The sequence below is a fragment of the Vanellus vanellus genome (assembly GCF_965231255.1).
Source record: "Vanellus vanellus genome assembly, chromosome: 22".
NCBI classification, from domain to species: domain Eukaryota; kingdom Metazoa; phylum Chordata; class Aves; order Charadriiformes; family Charadriidae; genus Vanellus; species Vanellus vanellus.
Genome location: NC_138927.1, coordinates 1,616,861 through 1,637,274, shown reverse-complemented (window position 1 = coordinate 1,637,274; position 20,414 = coordinate 1,616,861). Strand labels below are relative to the sequence as shown.

At 50.6% G+C, this 20,414-nt stretch overlaps 1 protein-coding gene across 1 annotated transcript in view; it reads left to right on the top strand.

Annotated features, from left to right (window-relative positions):
- HIVEP3 (HIVEP zinc finger 3) overlaps positions 1 to 2,974 on the top strand; it is a gene marked incomplete at its 5' end in the record, with an annotated part of 68,859 nt that extends 65,885 nt beyond the window's left edge. The window contains one exon of the mRNA XM_082494332.1: positions 469 to 2,974. Coding sequence (XP_082350458.1) covers positions 469 to 1,362 — 894 coding nt within the window. The 3' untranslated portion in view covers positions 1,363 to 2,974. The remainder of the gene's footprint in view (positions 1 to 468) is intronic.
- Positions 2,975 to 20,414: the final 17,440 nt, after the last annotated feature.

Here is a 20,414-nt window from a genome sequence, read left to right as displayed (position 1 = left end):
TTTTTTTTATGCTGAGGGTGGTGAGCCCCTGGCACAGGTTGCCCAGAGAAGCTGTGGCTGCCCCATCCCTGAAGGTGTTCAAGGCCAGGTTGGATGGGGCTTGGAGCAACCTGGGCTGGTGGGAGGTGACCCTGCCCAGGGCAGGGGTGTTGGAACTAGATGGCCTTTAAAGGTCCCTTCCAACCCAAACCACTGTATGATTTTGTAATGACCCAAGCCTGAACCAAAGCCCTGGGTCTGTGCCCCAACGGACCGTGGGCGTATTTGTACCCAGAAGGCAAATGCTGTAGGTTGTGCTGTTCCTTACCTTAAAGGTTTGGGGGTCCAAATCTTCCTCGGTTGATTGATCTCCCTTAAATTAGAATAAAATTTTAACAAACCCAGTCCTTACAGTCAGCATTAATGATGCTCATGCTGTAACTTGTGCATTGCACTGATTCACCTGTTTCTTTTCCCTCTCCGGTGCAGAAGATAGAACCACGAAGCCCAACAGGTTCACCTGGCGTCACGCAGCCCGTGTGCTCCAGACCCTTGCAGGCACCTCATGAAATACACGTCCACGCTCCCAGCCGAGGGGAGGAGAATGTCTTCAGCCATCTCCCGTTGCATTCGCAGCAGCTCACGAGGACCCCGTATCCGATGATTCCCATTGGGGGCATCCAGATGGTCCAGGCGAGGCCAAGCACCCATCCCAGCTTGGTGCCCAGTTCAGTCGTGTCCCTGCAGGCGGGATACTTTGCCTCTGGGGGCAGCGACTTCGCCGAGTTCAGCCGGGCTCCCAAGAGGGACGAGGAACCGCAAGTCCCGCGGGAGCCGTCATCGGCATCCGTCTCCCCGGTTGCAAAGGTTTCTAAATACACACTGTCCCCAGAGCTTACGAGCAGTGGGTACTTAGAAGAGAAAATGAGGACTAGTGAGCTTCAGCAAAAGACAGACGAGGAGGAATACAGGGTAAAAATGTTGGCTGAGTCTAGCCGCGCGGAGCAGGCAGGCTGCTCGGCGTCCCCAGCCAGCCCCAGCACAACCGACGAGCACTCTCCAAAGCCTTCGACAAGCGGGGAAGAACCCTTGAAAAAACCGGGCAAGAAGCAATCTGGCAGCTCGAGCACTTCTTTTGAATCATCCTGCACTTTCATCTCAGATCTCCCCTCCCAGCCGTTGGACCGAAGCAGCAGCACCGGCTGCCTCTCAGAGCCCTCATCGAGCCATTCGCACGCCCAGCCGTTCTCCGTCCGGAGGAGGAACCTCTCCGGAGAGCCCAGTCGCCAAGGGGGAACCTCCAGGAAGAGCAGTCCACACCTAGAGCACGCAGATTTAGGTCAAACTCAAAAAAAGGTGGATGAAAACGCGGGAAGTACTTAAGCCTCCACCATCCGTTCCACCTTTAGGCTTCCTCTGTAAAATCAACAGACATTTTCAACACTATTTCCTTTAAGTATAATCATCGCTATAAGAAGCACTCTAGTGAATGACCAAACCCATGGAAGATTCCTGGTTTTCTTTGTCCCAGTCTGGTATTATCTCCACATGTATGCAGTTACTTGTGCCTTTTTCTATACCTTTTGTTGCTTGAAATGTACAAAGATGTTTGAGGCTGTGAATATTTTTTTAGAGTTTTTTGGAAAGGGGTTTGTTAGACCTTGTCTTTTTCGCCATTTAGGTGTGCGTAATTATGGGCCTGAGAGATGCAGAAAGGAAAGGGTTAAGCATTTTAAGAGGAAGAAGATGCACTGAAAACAAAAACAAAACAGAAAAACTTTTTTATATTGATTAAATGATTAAAAAAAAACAAAAAACAAACCAAACCCTTGCTCCTGTGTACAGAAGTTTATGATTTGTATTTATTACATGCTTTATTTAATTCTCGCAAAGTGCTTGGTTTTTTTTTCTCGCATCCCTCTGATTGCCTATGGTTGTGCTTTAAACAGTTGAGACTGCTTTACATTTGAAAAACGTGTTTACCCTGAACTTGTAGATGAAACTAGCACTTCCTTGAGTAGGGGGAGGTTCGTTCGCAGGGAGAGAAATTGTCACTCAAAAGAGAAAATGAATCTTGAGCATCCCTCCCTCCTGCAGAACCCATCAAAGCACTTTTTTTAAAAAGGGACAAAAAAAAAAAAAAAAAAAAAAAAAAGGTTCTTCTTCAAAGATTTAACTGCAAGAACGTAGGAATGTATCGCATGTAGACCCGGTGCCAGGAACGGTGTCTCTCGCTGGACGAGCCGGCCGCCTGCTTGCTTTAATCCTTCCATCCCACGGCCGCTCCGCGATGTTCCCGCATCGCCCCGGCAAAGTCATGCCTGTGCCTGAGAGCCCCTCTTTTCTGGGGCTTGGAAGCCCTCTGTAAACGCCCTCCCTTGGTTTAAAAGTGGAAGTAAACTCAGCCTTGCAACCATTTTTCCTCCGTAATTTTTTAGATGCGGACAAGCTCCCTCCATCCCATCCCCGCTCGGTCCTGGCTGGTTTGGCTTCCTCGAGCTCTAGGGATGCAGGAGTAGTTTGCGCTCTGCTTGTTTGCACGCCTGCGGCTCTGTAACCCACAAGTGACTCTGTGTCTTATTTTAACTTTATTTATTTATTTAAGCGGAACGTCGCAAACGCAGTCCTTATTGCGCAGATGGGCCCTTTTTTTGATGTTTTGGAAGAAAAAGTTATGATGCTGAGTGGGTAGTGTTTGCAATCAGTTGTTATGCATGCACAGTAACTTTTTCCAGAGCAAATTTTTAACTATGACCATCCGTAGCAGAGCAATGGCCTCTACTGCCAATAGAGACGATACCAAATACAGAGAGACCTGATGGAGCTGTTCCTCTCTGTCACGTTAACACACTTTTTAAAATACAAATGTTCGATACATGTTTGCCCTAGCAGACAGCAGGCTCTTTACTACTTCAGAGGGTTTTCTGGTCTATGGAATCTGTACAAACCTTTTTTTTTTTTATTTTAACAAAAAGAAAAAAAAAAAGATATAAATATTTAACCAGTGGACCAGTTCTTTCTTCTTTCAGAGCTGTTCCAGTTTATCGGGTACGTAATACACTTTTTAAAAAAAAAATAAAAAATAAAAAAAATAATAATTAAAAGAAATCAAATAAAACCCTGAATGAGAACATATTTCCTTGCCAGACTTGATGAGCTATGAACTGTTCCCGTTTCACGGGCAAATAATATAAATTTTTTAATAATCTTCTGTGATTATTTTTTTTTTTTTTTGCTTTTCTTGTAAAGGGAATTAAGTACAAAAGAAGATATCATGGAAATAACATTAAGGCTGTGACACTGACCAAAACCACGTCCAGAACCCATTTATACCTTAATTAGCACTTTTATCAAGTTTCCCTTTTTCCCATCTCCCCCTCTTTGGCCCCAAGCCTGGAAGCTGGTCCTGCTTTCAAACGCAGCCAGATCCAGGAGTTCAGTTGCAGCGCAGTGACTCCGTTCAGTGAAACTCTTAAGCACCAGCTTAAATCCTGCTCAGGCTTTAAGCGTGCGCTTAACGTGAAGATGACTCGGAGTGGAGCGCTCAGCGTGGGCCGGTGTGCGCATCCCTGGAAACCATCCACCAAATCTAGCCACGGTCCTGACTTTCCCGGCTTCTGTCACTTCTCCCCGCCGTGTCCTTGTCACAGCCTTAACATTATTCCAAGGTAGCTTTTTGTATTTAATTTTTTTATATATATAAATATATATATATATTGAAATTGTACATAAAGAAAAATAATGCAGCAGTTGTGCACTCAGCATCCTGGTTTTGTTAGGTGCATTTGACATGAGCTTTGGGCTAGATCAAATTTGCTTGGCTTCTTTCTGTAACTTTATTTTAATCCTCAACCTGTTGATACTTTGCATGGGTGGAGGTTTTTTTTCTCCCTCTGTCATTTCTGGATAGAGGGGAAAAAAAAAAAAAAAAGCCCAACAAACCCCAGAAGTCATTACATTGGTTTCTTGGTTTTGTTGTTGCAATTTATTATTTTTTTTTATTATTATTATTATTATTTTTTAAAGCTTTTCCAGCAGCTCAAGATGAGTTGAAGCTTTCTGCATCTCAGCTGCAGAGCATCGGGGGTGGCAGCCGGCACTGCGTGGGGCAGCGGTGTGTGTGACCACCCAGAAACCTCCACCCCCCGCCAAAAAAAAAAAAAAAAAAGCGGGTAGAGGAGTTTGGGAAAGGGCCGTGCGGCAGTGAGGTGCTCCCCGGGTCATGCCCTGCTCGGATCCCATTCCCACCACCTGGCAGCGTGCAGGGACTGCTGAAAACTCAGGAGATGGGCAAAAAAAAACCCCAAAACGCAACCCCCAAGGCTGTGCCCGAGTCTCGACCCGGTTCAGCTTCTCAGCAGCGCGGCTGCGGGCACGGCGGGGGAGGCTCTGCCTGGGGCGAAATGGTGCTTCACGCTATACCTAACGGGCGCAATATGGCCTACTGGATAGGCAAAAAGGATCACAAAAAAAAAAAAAAAAAAATTGATATTTAAGGGCTAATTATCACTCTGACAGCTCAGAGCTGCGTGGGAAGGGTGTCCTCCTCCCCGCTGGCACCAGCATCTCCGTCTGTGGGCATCCCCGAGAGGCAGCCCCAGCCCTGCCGCGACCTTCTGCGACTCCTGTCTCCCCTCTGCCTCGCACTCAGCTGAGGAGCGCAGGAGCGCAGCTCCACCGGTTTTCACAGAGGTGGGCGTTATTTACAGCGGGGCTGAAGACCCCACCGTCACTGGGGGGCCGCCCTGCCCGCCCGGAGCCCCCGTTGGCATCCCCGTGTCGCACGCGGCGAGAGCTGTTTGCAGGTCACAGCTTTTAATGTCCCTCTGGGTGTCTGTTCTGTCTGCAAAATAGGGATGATAAATCCCTAATTTCCTTTCCGCAAGGGCTGCAGGGGTGGCCGAGTTTGTATCTGCACAGGCGCTTGGCAGGGCAGTTAGCGGTGTTATTTGCAAGAGAATGCATTAATCATGTAAATAGGCAAATTAAAACCCAGAGCCCAGCCTGTCCCTTTCATCAGCAGGTGGAAATAAAACCCCCCTGCTTTTCTTATGGCAGAGGTTCTTAAATTTATAGTCCGTGAAGGCACGTGGCCTCCAGAGACCGGCTGCTCCTCTTCGTTACGCAGCTGGTTAATCAGCCAAAACCCTCCTCTGATATTTCCCTCCCTGGTAAGCTGTTTGTGGAGCTCCCGTGAATGCAGGTACCCGATGGCAAACGGATGCTCTGGCATCCGAGGAATCATTCTGCACGGAGGACTTGGCCCACGCTCTTAAATAACTCCTTGAAGCAGTCACGTTAAGTACCAAGCTTTATGTCCAGAGCTAATAAAGCACTTGTGCATTGGCTTAAGCTTAAGCATTTCTGGAGTTTCAGTAACTTCTTTGCGCTTGAGCATGAATTTAGCTGCTTTTATCAAGGTCGCAGAGCTCGCTGTCTTGCAGGACTGAGCAGATCGTGGGAGGAGGAGAGGGGGGCAGTTGGCCCCCAAAAAGGACCCTGTGCCTTGAAGCAGATCTCTTTCAGCTCTAATTATTTGCAGGTTGTTGGCTGGATACCCAGGAACTGCAGCAGGAAACTCTTAAAAGTAGTGATGAAGTAGCTGTGACTTTACAGCTTATGACTGGGAAACGTATTTCATCACCTGCTCCTAAGGGGTGACATTTTCAACCCCGGCGTCTATAAAGTTCCACTCCTTGGCCAGTGCTGGGGCTCGCTGGGAAAAGCCACCGGCCGGTCCCAAACCCCGCTCTCGCTCCGGCCCCTTCAACGCCGCCGGCGTCGGCTGCGAGCGCTGGCTCGGTCCCGCTGCCCGCCGTCGCTCCCGCCGCCCCGGGTCGGTCCCGCTGCCCGCTGGCCTGCCGAGCCCCGGCGCTGGAGGCGGCTGGAGGCACTGCCGGCAGCGGTGGGAGATGCCGACCTGCAGTGACGCGCCGTGCCCGGCGTTGGCCATCAGCTCCGTCGGAGCGGCAGCGGGCACAGCCAGACACCTCCCCAAGCGCTCGTCCTTCACCGCCACCGACAAATCTGCAGCAGAGTTGGTTTTCTTTTAAACCAGCTTTCACTTTTACCCGGTTTTTGTTTTAAATCCACAGGAAAAAGCACCGGAACAAGCAATATACTTGGTCACGCAGAAGTCATTAAGTTTATTCCAATTTTCATGCAAAATCCTGGACAATTTGATCTAGCCCTTTTCTGCTGTTCTTGCAATAGCTTTTCATTTGCTGACTTGGTTTCATCACGTGCTTTTCTTTCCCTTTTTTTTTTTTTAATATTTCCATTTATTGCACAGTATTTACAAATAAAACCATATTGTAAATTATTTACAAAAAAAAGTTAAAAAATTAAAAAAAATCAGTCCTGATGGCATAAAACCAATCTGTTTTCATTACTGAGATATGATGGCACTTACGATCACTTTAGTAAATGTAATGTAAAAAAAAATTAATAATAATGTGTACGCAAATTTAATATACATGGTCTCATGTAAGATAAATATTTGCCTTTTTTTCTAAAAGGTGTATGTATTCTGTAAGTGGAATAGTCTGTAGAAAGTTTCTATATGTTCTTAAAATGGCAATACATTCCAAAAAAGGTACTGTAAATATGTACAGCGTACAATGTAATTTGGTAGTTTTGCCTGTAATTTTATTTTAACTCCAGTTTCTACACTTGCATCTTGCAATGTCTGTATGGTTATATCAGTGCAAAAAAAAAAAAAATGCAGTTAAAAGCACAGTCTGATGTAAAAAACAAAACAAAACAAAACAAAAAACATAAAAAAAACCAAAACAACAAAAAAAAACAAAAAAGAAGAAGAAAAAATACTCAGTATTTGATGTTTGTGACCCTTATTGTAAATGACATCTGTACTGTGAATGAGAAGTTTTTACAAGTATAATATTGCCTTTACTACAGCTCAGATTGTCTGCTCAGTCTGAGCGTATTTTTAAAAAAATAGCATGTTGGAATAAATTTTAAAGTCCCAACATATTACTACTTGCATGACTGGCAGTCTTTAATTTTCATTTTATTTAGCACAGTCAGGGACAGGGGCTGTAAAACGACGGAGGCGAATTCGGATAAACCGGTGTTGAAGCTGCAGCCGCCCCTCCCACGCAATCGCCGCCGAAACGCCCCAGTTGCATGTAGAATTGTGGAATCATAGAGTCGTCTAGGCTGGAAAAGACTGTTAAGATCATCAAGTCCAACCATCAACCCAACACTGCCAAACCCACCACTAACCCACGTCCCTCAGCACCACATCTACACGTCTTTCAAACACCTCCAGGGATGGTGACTCCACCACTGCCCTGGGCAGCCTGTGCCAGTGCTTGATAACCCTTTCGGGGAAGAAATTTCTCCCAATATCATAGAATCATGGAACGGTATCCATCCTAAACCTCCCCTGGCGCAACTTGAGGCCGTTCCCTCTTGTCCCATCGCCTGTTCCGTGGGAGCAGAGCCCGACCCCCCCTCGCTACCCCCTCCTGTCAGGGCGCTGTAGAGAGCGAGAAGGTCTCCCCTCGGCCTCCTCTTCTCCAGGCTGAACACCCCCAGGTCCCTCTGCCGCTCCCCATCAGCCGTATGCTCCAGACCCCTCACAGCTCCGGTGCCCTTCTCTGGACACGTCCAGCACCTCCATGTCTGTCTTGTCATGAAGTGCTGCTGTAACAGAAATGCCACAAACGTAATTTTTTTCGGTATTTCCTCCTCGCAGTGCAGAGGCAGTGAAGCAAAGGTGGATGCTCTGATGGGGCTCTGCAGAGGCTGGACTGAATTCAGTGCACTGAGCAGAGCCTGTCTGCAGGAAGCACCGCTGGCTTTCATTTTCTGAGAGATGTCTTTCCTTGCTGGATCCCCCAAAACATGTGATGGTGCCCAGCATCCTGCGGTGGCCGCATACTCTATGGGGCTCTTGCCAGGCTGTCCCCTGCCGGGGGAAGCAGCGTGCCCTGCCAGAAAGCCGAGAGGGCTGCTCTCCTCACCCCTCCTTGCCATGTCCCTCCACACTGTCTTGTCCCCCTCCATGTCACGTCTGGGTGTTTCTCCCCACCTCGTCCCTCCTCTGACCCACCAGTGGGGGGTCCCACTGCCTGGGGCATCCCCGGCACAGGGCCAGCAGGGGGAAAGCAACCCAAAATAGAGTGTTTTGGGGAATCTGCTTCCCCTTCTCGTCCTGCTTTGCCCATTCGGGAGCAGCTCGGGGGCTTGCTGCACCCCAGCATCCCCGGGGACCCCAACCCTTCCGACCACGCTCTCTGGCTAATGCAAGCCCCTGTGCAGCAGGTATCCCATCTCAGGAGACAGACCTGCCCGAGGCTGGTCCACCACCAGTGCTGCTCCTGTAATGAGCACAGACATTAGGAAAAAAAAAGAAAAAAAAAATAGAAAAGAAAGAAAAGCCTGTAATTCTGTAATTTCCCCCTGCTAATTGTCCTTCCAAGGAAACGGAACCCTTCGGGCAACTTCCCACCCGCTCTTCTTCCCCCTGTGGCCTCCAGCGGGCTCACTGACCTTTGATGGCGGTTTGCAGACAAGTTCAGACACTAAAGCCGGGGGGATGGAGGAGAGAGGCTTTGCAAAAATAGGTCAAGGAAGGAAATCTCTCTCCGATTTCTATCCGTGACCATGGAGCTGGGGCTGCCTCAGCCAGCAGAACCGGCTGCTCCCTGCCCAAACAGCAGAGCCCGTAGCCTGAAGAGCTGGCTTCTCCAGCACTTGTTTCTGAGCACGGTGGCTGTGCTGGATGAGAAAGACGAGGGAAGGGGTGGGGAAGCTCATCGGCTCTCCATTTAGTCTCACAAAAGCCACATTTCGGCATGAGGAGGAGGTAGAGGTGCAAACCTCTGCCTTCCTCCTCTCCCAGACCTGTCTGGCCTTGCAGCAATTACTGGTTTTTAATTTATTCCTCACTCAGGAGGAAGGAGTGTACCAGTCCCCAGCACTCAGCTGGCGGAGCAGGTCCCTGCTCCGTGCTTCAGTTTCCCCAGCTACAGCCGGCAATCGTGGCCTCCTCATAAGGCGATGAGAAAACTCCAGGGGTTAAAGCATACACAACAGCAAGGCCTAAAGATGCACAGCTTTGGGTGACTTCTCCCTAGGGGTTCTCCTGGGCTGGAAAAGCTCAGACAGCTCTGGGTGGTGGGTGCTGTGCTCTGCAGCCCTCTACTCCAGGGGGTTCCCACTCTTGCTGTTGTCCCTGCTCCGAGGCTCCCCGAGGTGCAGTAGAAGTGGATCCAGCGTTTTGGTCTGGGCATCCAGAGAAGCTCTGTGGGCTTAGGGAGATGTGCAAGAGTCAGAGCTTGGGGAAGTTCGGGTCCTTTACTACCCTAAAAACACCTTCTATTTTCCTTTATGGTGGTTGAAGGCAACGAATCTTGGCTGGAGGCCGCGGGCTGGTGACGTTTGTTCCAGATAGGCTGCCAGCCCCTCCGGTGTGTGCTTTAGCCACTGAACGGAGGAATGATTTTTCCTTTAAAAAAAAAAAAAAAACACCATAAAATAGTTTCTCCAATGCTTAAAACCAGAGACGCTTTAAAGGCAGCCAGAGCTGTCTGGAGAACGCTGCAGCTAAACCCTGCTAATCTCCCAAACCTGGAACCAATTTGGTTTACACGAATCTCCACAGTGGCTCCAATTAATCAGGTGTCCCAAGAAATTCCTTCCCCCTAAAGAGTCTTTGTTTTCTAGACACAGAGACCAGACGTTTCCTCCCCTGGGAAGCCAAACGTAGTATCAAAACATTAAGAATCCTTTGGCTGATGCTCCAGGCCGGTTCCCCCCCCGGGAAATGCAGTTACCGATAGCCGTGCGAAGCGGAGAAGGTTGTGACGATGCTGTGGGAAGTTCAAACCAGTCCCTCTCTCTGGGAGGCTGAAATTTCTGCTCTTCTTTTGAAACACCCGCGTCCCATGGTGAAATGGTCTTTCCTTCTCCCCAGGTTCAGCCTCAGCCTCCCAACAGCTCGGGAGCTTGACTTGAGAACTTGGAAAGATGAGTTCTTGTTATAACCAGGCTTTTATGTGCACCACAGGCATAAAAGCACCTTCAGAAATCTTCACTCCCTGAGCTCTCATAGGGCTCTTGGCTGAAGAAGGAGCCAGATTTCCCAGCCGAGGGGTGGGTTTTAGATGCACCGTGTTGGAAAATGTAGCCCAGCATCACTACTGGGAAGAGCTGATGAGCTTGTGTGGAGAGTGAGCTGGATGGCTTTAGCAAAAAAAAATAAATAAATGAATCAGTTTACCTACTTGCAGTCACTCCACAGTCTTGCACAGAACTGCACCAAAGGGAACTGCCGATGTGGGAGGAATGACAGAGGGGAAAGGACTGGGGACGGGGATGAAGTGATGCCTCGAGGGAGACGCAGCAATACTGAAGCCAAGACAGGGTGGAGGTGGACACGGGCAACTGTCCCACCAAGATCCAGCCCTGCCAGCAAGTTTTTGGTTGGTTTCTGGTTTAACTTTTCCACACCAGCATCAGTGCAAAGAGCTGTGAGTGCTTCCCTGAGGGCTGGAGCTGGCAGAGCTCGCTGGAAAAGAGCTGGGAAAGAGAGGCTGAGAGACACCAAGGAGGGTGTTGGTCTTCGGTCCTGGCATAGAGGGTCTGGGTTGAATGGAACTCACCCAAAGCTTGTGAGGGATGAGTAAGAAGTAGGTAAACCTCAGATCTACATTGCTTTATCTTGGTGCTCTGTTTCCTACATAGCTCGGGGTGTAGCAGCATCCCCTTGCTCTGACCAGGCTGGTCTTGAGTGGCTTTAATCTGTTGCTGGCCACAGCCTTCCAGAAGGAGAAATGCCCCTGAGGTTTTGGATCTGATGGACTTTCTGGGACACAGGATGGATGCCCAGTGTCCCCGGTGACTTCAGGAGCTGCTCTGGCTGTGTCTGTGGTCCTGGTCCCCCTTGGAGAAGCACGTCCTAAGCCACAGGGAGCCTATGGGACTCCCTAATCTGCACTGAGCTGGTCTTGTTAGATCCTGCCTGTGCCTCAGGGTGCTACATACTGGGGTTGTGTCATACAGGGAGGAGAGGAGACCTGAGGGCTGAGGGGGTCAGGGGACCCAGCTCCGGGGGTATCGGGACTCTGGTGAGCTGGTGGGGAGGAGGGATCGCTGGGGCAGGTCATGGATGTACGCTGCAGATGTACATACTGCCATGCCGTGGGGTGCTGGGCAGGGGCATGGCCCTTTCTGCATCTGCCCCACATCCCCTTGATGGACAGATGGAGGGAAGGATGCGGACAAGCGCAGAGGGACCGGGGGCGGTGTCAGCAAGCCAACACGTGAGATGAGGCTGTGCTGCAGAGACCGACCAGGGGACCACTCATTATGTGTCCCTGTGTCCAACACCGAGTGCCGGGGGACACGACCCGAGGAAAAATGTGTGGGTGAGGCGAGGCAGCCCCCCATCCCTCTGCCTGAGGGTGAGCTCGGCCTCCTCCCCACCGCAGCCAGATGGTTCGGGGCCAGGAGCCAGTGCTTTCTCCCATGAGGAGGTGTTTTTGCTGGAAGAGCTGGCATGGCCGCCACGGGCTGATGCTTGTTGTTATGACAACAGGAGGAGGCTGCTGTGTGCAGAGCGGAACAGGGGAGAAAGGGAAGGAAAAGGGAGAATGTCTTAGCCAGCAAGAGGGTATTCACAATGAAGGGATGGAGGGCACCCCCAGGGATGTGGCCATCGTGAGGAATCAGGAGGGGTTGGGCTTCACACCTTCTCCCATGGCTTATGACACCACTGTGCACAAGAAGGGTCTGGGCATGCCTGCAGTGCTGCGTGCTGGCGGCCTGAACCCCCCTGCGTGGGGCTGGGGGGACCTGTGGAGTGGGCAAAACCTGGGAAAATAATGCCCAATATAACAGAGTCTGCTGATTATTGCAGCAGATCACTTGTGGGGAGCACTGGCAGGCAAAGCATGACTTCATCCTCCTTACAGACATTTCTTGGACCGCTAGCAAGACAAATAAAAAATCACCTAATAACAAGCCTTATGTCCTGCTGGAGTCACCAGTCCCCCCTCACAGCCTCTCCTGCCCAAAAGGGGGTCGGCATAAAACCAAGAGATGCAGGAAGCTGCCGGGGTAAGTCCACGGTGTCAGCTTGTGCTTTTCATTTTAATCGTGTGTCTCATAACGTGCACTTCTTTATAAAACCACAGCTCCTGGACCCATGATTAAGTGAAAACCTTGGCTTTCATCATCAGAAAGATGCAAACAACCGTATCCTCTGGGTTATAGAGGAACACTTGGAACCGTGGCCCCTGTGTGCTCGCCAAGAGGGATTAACACCCATGCGAAATTCGTGACTCTGCCACTGCCTTCCTCTGAGACCTGGTCACATCCCTTAGGAATGCGACCCCGACTTTTCTAAAGGGACCATAAGAACAGTTTTCAAAACCAGACCAGATAAAGGCCAGAGTAACCTGGTCTGACCTCCTTGGATGCCCCTGCTCTCAACTCGCTTCCAACCTGAATCACCCTGTGACCGAAGTGTGCGCATCAATGTGTGAGGGATGCATAAAAGCCTTCCAGGTGCTCAGAAGCTACGGTGAAGGCAACACCAGCCAAACATTGCTCCTGCACCCCTGTGCTCAGGAGCTCGGGGGTCTGTGAGTCAACCACATCCCACTGCCCCTGCCCTCTGCCAGCCACGGTGTTGAAAGGACACAAGTAACCTGCTCTTATGGCACACCTTTACCCAGGTAACCACCAACCACTTTAAACCTCAAAAAAGAAAAAAAAAAAAAGCCTGTGGGGTGAGTCAGTTTTATTCTTCCTCAAATTACAGATCAACTACAGAAAGGACACGGTTTCAGCAAGAAGTGGCTGTGGGTGAGAGCATATTCTATGTATTATTTATCTCAGAAGGTCTTTCCCCGTTTTAGCTGTGAGTTGAAGGGCAGCTTAGGCCACAGATATGCCCAGTCGCTTCAGTCCTGAAGAAATGCAACGTTCCAGCTGAAACATTTGGGTTAGGAGATGAAATACTAAACTCCCGGAGAGAGCAGGGTTGGGTTCGAGGTCCGAACATTTGTTTAATCCTTTGGTCCTATAAATGTGTGAGCACTGGGAATTCCCAGGCACATGCGTGCCATTGCTAGCTCCGGATTGTTCAGTCCTGCGGCGCATTTCACTTACAGCTTTTTGCTCCTGGAATGAGGTTATTAACTGAGAATCCAAATTTGCACTTTAAAAATAGATTTCTAAATACTGTGGCTGTGAAAAAAAAGCTGGAAATCATGACCTTATATTTCCTAATGTAAGGCAAATATGAAGAATGTAAAATGTATTATTCTTTTAACCTCATAACTTTGAAGACTTCACTTAGGACTTTGCAATACATGGTGTCAACAGCGCCGTGTCTGAACACTAAGCTCCAGCAGAGGAGATCTCCAATTTTAAGATCTCTGTAACCCATCAGGATACAAACTTATTAAAGGAGACAGGCTAGATAAGAATCAGGCAGTGTTTTAGGGTAACTGTTGTGCTCGAGGAAGGTCTTTTCATATTTTTTTGCAAGCTCTGTAGCAGTGCCTTTTGGTCTGGGGCACGTATCGCCCAGCTGGTGGCTGAGCAGTGATGGCTTGTGAGCATCCCAGCTGCTGGGCCATCACTCAGATGGTGCCGGCTGGCAGGAGGCGAGTGTGAGGAGAAGAGGAGATAAGGGTTATGGGGAAGGTATGCAGGAGATGCTCAAGGAAGAGGATATCCAGGATGGATGGACCAAGGTATGGGGGGAAGCCTCTGAAGTGTGGGTCCATGTTGCTGAGTGGAAGAGCGCAACTTCTTGAAGTAGACACTGCAGTGTCTACAGGTTGATCCTCCTCTGGGACAGACAGATGGACCAGAAAGTCTCCTCCCAGCTCATTTTCTATGCCTTCCTGACTCTTTGTGAATGCTTCTGTAGTTAACACCCGCTTTCTGAACTCCTTCAGAAGCAAAGCCCACAATTCCTGAACTCTCATGTGGCACCAGGAGCTGGTGCTTTAAATTCTTCTCTCACAACGCAGCAAACAGCGTGAGACTCGCAGACTGCTCAAGGCAGAAAAAGTAATGGCTATTGCTAACAGCAAACCCATCTTCCCGGTGCTTTTATATATCTGACTGGAGACCTAATAAGCCCTGAATTGGTGTGTGATTTAATGAGTCGAACTTCAAAGCTGCTGTTTCAACACCTAATTCACTCATCTGGACTAATAACTGAAATGGGTGGCATTTTTTTTATTTCCTTCTAGCGATTTATTATTTACCCAGTTGCTTTACAGCTCCTAATTTAATAAGTGCAATAACCCAGGGGTACTGCTTCAGGAAGGAGGAGAAAGTGTGAAATCCTACAGTCTCTCCTATGAACTGCTTTGGTGGACACCGGAGGTCCCATTATAGCATTTTAAGCCCTTTATGCCATTGGCAAGTCAGAGATGTGGAGCGCTGTGCGCTGTCGGACAGCCTCCATTTCCAACACGCACCAGCAGCTGCTGAAATGGAGGCATGGTGGGGCTGGGTCTTCTCCTGCGGCTTTGTACCACGCAGCCTGGAGAGGTGTTAATCACGGCTGACCACTCAGCGGAGATGGACTGCTCCCCTCTATCGAGCCAAAGGGCACCCGAGGATGCCAAAGCGCATCCCCTCCGGGCAGCGTGGCTCATTTTTAGGGTCTCCTCTCCCTCTATCTCCTTTCCAGGGATGTGCGTGAGGGAGCAATGACCTTGTCCTAGCCCAGTTTCTTCCTGTGGGTTAAACTTAGGGCCACAAATCCCACTCTGCCTTCCAGCAAGGCTGAGGCAACAATCCCACAGGGTGGAGGTGACTTTTAGAGGTCTAGAGGACTTTTTGTTGGGGGATGATCAAGGAAAGAAGCTTCCAATATCCTTCCAGGGACATGCAGACAGCTCCGGGCGTGAGAGAGGGAGCTCAAAGCCCATTACAGTTCTTAACCTCGATCTGCCACGAAGGCAGGATAAATAAGAGGTCTTTCTGGCCCTGCATTGCACTGACAGCTTCTGCACTGCTGGATAATCAAGAATCACCCGGTTGCTTTTTTGCTAGCTTCATCCCACCTGAAGCATCCTTTAGGTCATGCAGCTCACTGGGCCTCCTTGGATATTTCTCGGCTGTATCAGTCGGGAGAAATCTGAGCTGAGCTGTTCTCACCGAGATACTCTTCAGGCGTGATTTCTCTGAGCTGCTGCGTTCAGATATGCTCGAAGCACAATCTGCCGCGTTCGTAATAACCGTCGTCCTTCCCCTCCCACATTTCTCATCCCCGGGTTTCAAAGCACTTTTGCAGACATTAAAGAGCTGTTCCCCAGAACCCCAGAGGCTGCGGCTAAACCGAGCTTGCTCTGAAATATTCCCACTGTTGCTGCGATACCAGCGAGAGCTCACACCAGCCACTAGCCTTTTTATTACAGCCTAAACTAGCTCGGAGGTTAGGTCATTTTACAGATAAAGAACCGAGCCAGAGATGTGACTGTGCGAGGATCTCACTGTTAGCCACTGGCAGAGCAAGGGATGCTGCTTGGGATTCATCATCTCTTTCGGCAAACTCACGTCCTCCTTTTCTGCACTTACACCATCCTTCGCTCCCCCCCCCCCCCCAACTTATTCATTATTCGGACACTGGCCGTGCTCTTTTCAAATGTGCAGTGTTGAAAGTATTGCGGTTTGTAGCCTGTCCGTTAATCAGGCAGTTCTGCAGAAGGGGAAAATCCTAAGAAACCTGCAGCAGGTTCCCCTGCTGCTAATTAACATTTGATCTATTTTCCTCTGGTTTTAAGTGGGAAAATAGCAGTGATCCTAGCTTTGTGCTCTGAAGAGCCACATTCCTGGCCCATGAGCTATTCCCAAAAGACAGCTCTGAGAGCATCCAAGGCAAAAACGCTGCTCGGTTTTCCTGACTGCAGTGCATGATGAAAAGGGGGGGGCTGTGATTCCCATTTTGGGCTGCTGATAACTGAAGCCAGCTAAAATTGCAGCCAGACCTTGATTTTAGAGGTGGGCAGGCAGGGACCTGCCTGGGCTCCAGGCCACGGGGCTGGGTTGAGCTAGGTAGCCATGCAAGCCATCGCTGGTCCTGGGGTGCATCAAGGGGCCCACACTTGGGGCTCCAGAAGCAAAGAGAAGCTTCGATCCCAGCCCCTTCTGGGCTGAGATGAAGGGGAGAGGCACTGATGATCTACATTGGCATGGAGGGGACTGCAGGGCTGAGCTGCTGGCGCCACATCTTGTTGGGGAAAAAGAGCACGTTCTGGAGAGGATCAAGCTCAGCCCACGCTCAGGCAGGTGGCACATGCTGCGGGTCTGGGTACAGCCTCGTCACACCAGCCTCAAGCTGTGCTTGAGCCAGAGACACCCGGAACCAATTCGGGCAGCCTGAAAGTGGTGGGCACGGTGGCAGAGTGATGGACTGCAACGGCGTGGGGGCTGTGCGCCCCACCGGGGCCCATCGGCACCACAATGAGATCAGCATTCACAAGCAGTGCTCTGTAAGTCATAGAATCGTAGAATCACAGAATCGTTTTAGGTGGAAGAGGCCTTTAAGATCATCAAGTCCAACCATTAATCCAGCACTGCCAAGTCCACCACTAATCCATGTACCTCAGCATCATGTCTACACGTCTTTTAAATACCTCCAGGGATGGCGACTCCACCACTGCCTTGGGCAGCCTGTTCCAATTCTTGAGAACCTTTCCGGTGAAGCAATTTTTTCTAATATTCAATCTAAACCTCCTCTGGTACAACTTGAGGCCATTTTCTCCTGTCCTATGGCCTGTTCCTCAGGAGAAGAGACCATCCAGGACATCCTAAGAAAGAGATCCCCAACCCCTGGCCTGCAGCTGAAACGGGCACAGAGCTGATTCTTTTTTTTGACCCTTTGCTTTTCACCCATGGGTGGCAAAATCATGGAGCAAAGTGTGAAGTCCCACAGCCGAACACCTCCAGCTCCATGTCGGTCACCTGGCAATGAAGGCACCATGGGCTGGGCTGGGGCTGAAGGGGAAGGGACACAGCTAATGGACTTTCTTTTCTTGCTGGCTCAGATCTTCACCCTCTGCCACCTCACAGTGGGGTATGAGGGACTGTTAACTGCGGGCTCCCTGTGTGTGTAACTGTGTCGGGGTGTGCTCCCAGCCAGAGCTGTTGGGGTTTGTATGTGACTATGGAGACCCCGGCTGATGCCTGGCCACAAGGAGCTCTGTGTGACAGCTCTGTGTGCGCGCACAGATAAATCTACATCTGATTTAGCACTGGGTCAGCGTGCACACGGGTTTGTCAGCTGCATCACTGCAAACCCTGTGGTGGCAGCACCCTGCCTCGCTCGAGGGTCCAGCACCACCTACCTGCTCTCTTGGCCCGTCATGGATGTTGTCACCATTCACCCATGCTGAAGTCACCCACCGGCATTGCTGAGAGTGATGGGATGGGAGATGGGCCAGGGGGGCTGCAGATTCAGTGGCCACCTGGCCAGTGGGACAACCAGCTCTGTGATGACAGGACAGGGCAACACAGGAGGATCAAGCCATGGAAGCATTGAGGGTACTGTTTACACTGATTGCAACAAGAATACTGCAGACGATGGAGGTAATAGTGGCTATTTAACTAAGCCTGGGCAGCTGTTCAAAGGGTGATCTCCTGTGTGCTGCTTGGGAGTCCATCCATGGCTCTGCCTGGGGACCCAGGGCTCACTCATGGGACTTTTGCAGTTTGGGCTGCTGCTCCCATAGCCGGTCCTGTTGCTTTCATTTGGCTCTCCGCCATGGTTGTGCCTACCTCATGCCTGCCAGACCATGGTGGCTGTGGTGGTGGTTTCAGTGACACGACCACCAACAGAAGCCAGGCTGAATGTCCCATCTGGTTCCCCGCAAACCACCCTTCCGGTGGCAGCCTGACCTTGCTGGCCAGGTTTGAGTCACTCCAGGCGCAGTGGGTGGCTTCCCGTGATGATGTGCCATGTCTCCAGTCTGCTGTGGTATTCACAGAATCATAGAATCATTTAGGTTGGAAAAGACCTTTAAGATCGAGTCCAACCATAAACCTAACACTGCCAAGTCCACCACTAAACCATATCCCTAAGCGCCATGTCTACACGTCTTTTAAATACTTCCAAGGATGGCAATTCAGGCAAAAGGAATCTGCACTTGGGTTTCTCAGGCTGGGACCCACCCAGATCTGCGTCCCTGTCACAGGCTTCCTTCATTCCCTTCATTCTCCTTCCTGCTTGACTGAAGATGGTCACAGCCCTCCCCAGTCACCCTTTATGGCCCTCGGCTCTTCAGTCCCAAACCCTGTGAGGTACCTGACTGACCAGCATCCCTGCTCTCATCTTCAGCCATCCCTTGAACAGCATCTCCTTAGCAATAAATTCTATTTTCCCACCAGCCCTGCACGCAGAAAAGCTAAAATCAAACCAGCCATGGCCATCCCCAGTGCCACCAGTGTCCGTCCACCCCTTGCAGTCCTGGACATATTTGCCCTTGTTTCTGCAGAGCAGGGGTGATGGTGTTGAAGCCATTGTCATCTCAAAGGCCAGCAGTTCCCGGGGCCGGTTGCTGCGGTCCTGGGCACAGCAATTCCTCGACGGCTCGGCGGGGTTTGCAGCCTGCATGGAGGTGGCTGCGTGTACCCTCCGGCCGCCTCGTCGCTGCCTGTCTCATGGCTGGATGGTCTTACAGTGGTGATAAGAGGGGATCGGATTGCTGACAGATGGTATTAAAATGAGCTTGCAGGAATGAAACATGAAAAGATTGGATTAGCACGGGTGTGGGTGCTCATGCCAATTACTGCTGGAGTGCAGCCCCACTCCTCGCAGCCCCACGTCGGGCAGGTGTGTTCGGCAAAGATTTCTCTTTAAGAGAAATTAATGATTTTTCTCAAGCACTCTCGTCTCTTTAATTAAATTGCCTCAGGAAGCTGTCAGTCAAGCCGGGCAAGTTACAGTCCTGCTGCCAAGCAGCCATTCGGTCAAATGAGCATTTCGTGCTCGTGATGCTTATGAAGGAGTCAGAACCACCATTGGACCCCAGGGGGGTGGCACCGGGAGCAGAGCTGCCTGGAGGTGTCTCCATGCCTCAGCAGTGGGGCTGGGAGCAGGTCCCATGATGAAGAGCGTTACTACGGAGAAGAAAAGACTCTCATGGGCTCAACTGTTCCTACAGGCATCCGTGAGCCTGGCACACTCGGAAGCAAAGGGTTTGAGGCCAGATGGAAGGAAGAGTTGAGTTTTGGGTTTTGCTAGATGTTCCTCTAGCCCAAGCCATGTCTTCACTGCATGCAGAGGTTTCCCTGGTGGGGTCTGGTTCCCCCCTCTGCCCACGTTCACAGCCCTGGCACTCTGCTACTGAGTTGGGCAGCCCCCAGACCCTCTCCTGAATTATAATTATATTCCTCACAAGAAAAACGGGACCCTTTCCAGCTCCCTTTAACCCAGCAGCAACACAACTCTGTGCCCAGACTGGTCTTCCTCTGGCCAAGTGCCCCATGTGGGCCTCCTCAGCTGACAGGGCAGGCGGGGAACCCGTGGGCGAGAGAATGGATGGAGGAGGAAGATGCCTCTTTCCACTGTCTCTGTTCTACAGCCACATCATAGGGCAGTTCTCCAGCCTGCGCTGTCGATTGAAGGGTCAAAGCAAGTTTTCTGCTGCTCCAACACAAAGCTGTTTGATGTTGGTTACGCTACAGAGGAGATCGCTGCGATGCCATCCTCCCCGGCTGGCTGAAGCCCATTGACTAGAGCAGGGGGGCAGGAGTCATGGTTTTGGGGCTTCGCTCCCCAGGATGCTTCCCCGCTTCGTTTCAGCAAACCATTTCCGTGCCTCGGGGCTCAGTTTCCCACCCACCAAACACCAACCGCAGCACACAAGGGGAAGTAGATCCCCCGGATGATTGAGACGGATACAAACGTGCCGTGATGTCCGGTCGGAGGCAGAAACAAGGCTTTGGCAGGAGGAAGAAGGATGCTGGGGACGATGCTCGTGGGGCATGTGGTGCAGCAGCCCCTCGCATTGCATCAGCCGCGCCAGGCCGCCCAGCGCTGCGGCAAGCCTGCAGCCAGCGCGCGTTGGGCAGCGAGCGCGGCATGATTTGGGAAGTGAATTATGCATGTCCAAGGAGTGCCATCTAGTGGGATTTTATTTTATCATCCCTATTTCCTTAAAAAAAGCTGCGCTTCCTTACAAAAAGGCAGCGTTGTGCATAGGTTTGATGCAAGTCCGAGAGGAGAAAGCAAACTAATTAATGCAATTTTTCCCTATCGCGCTTTCTCCCAGCAGCTCCTTTCCAATTGTGTTTTTGCATCTCCCTTCCTTGCATAATGGCTGCAGTTTTCTGGCACGGTATCAATCTTGATTTAAAGTGGAAGCTCCACAAGGAAAATATTGCGTGTTTTCACTTGTATTTAAAGGGCCCTGTATGTCAGTGGTACTACAGGGTGG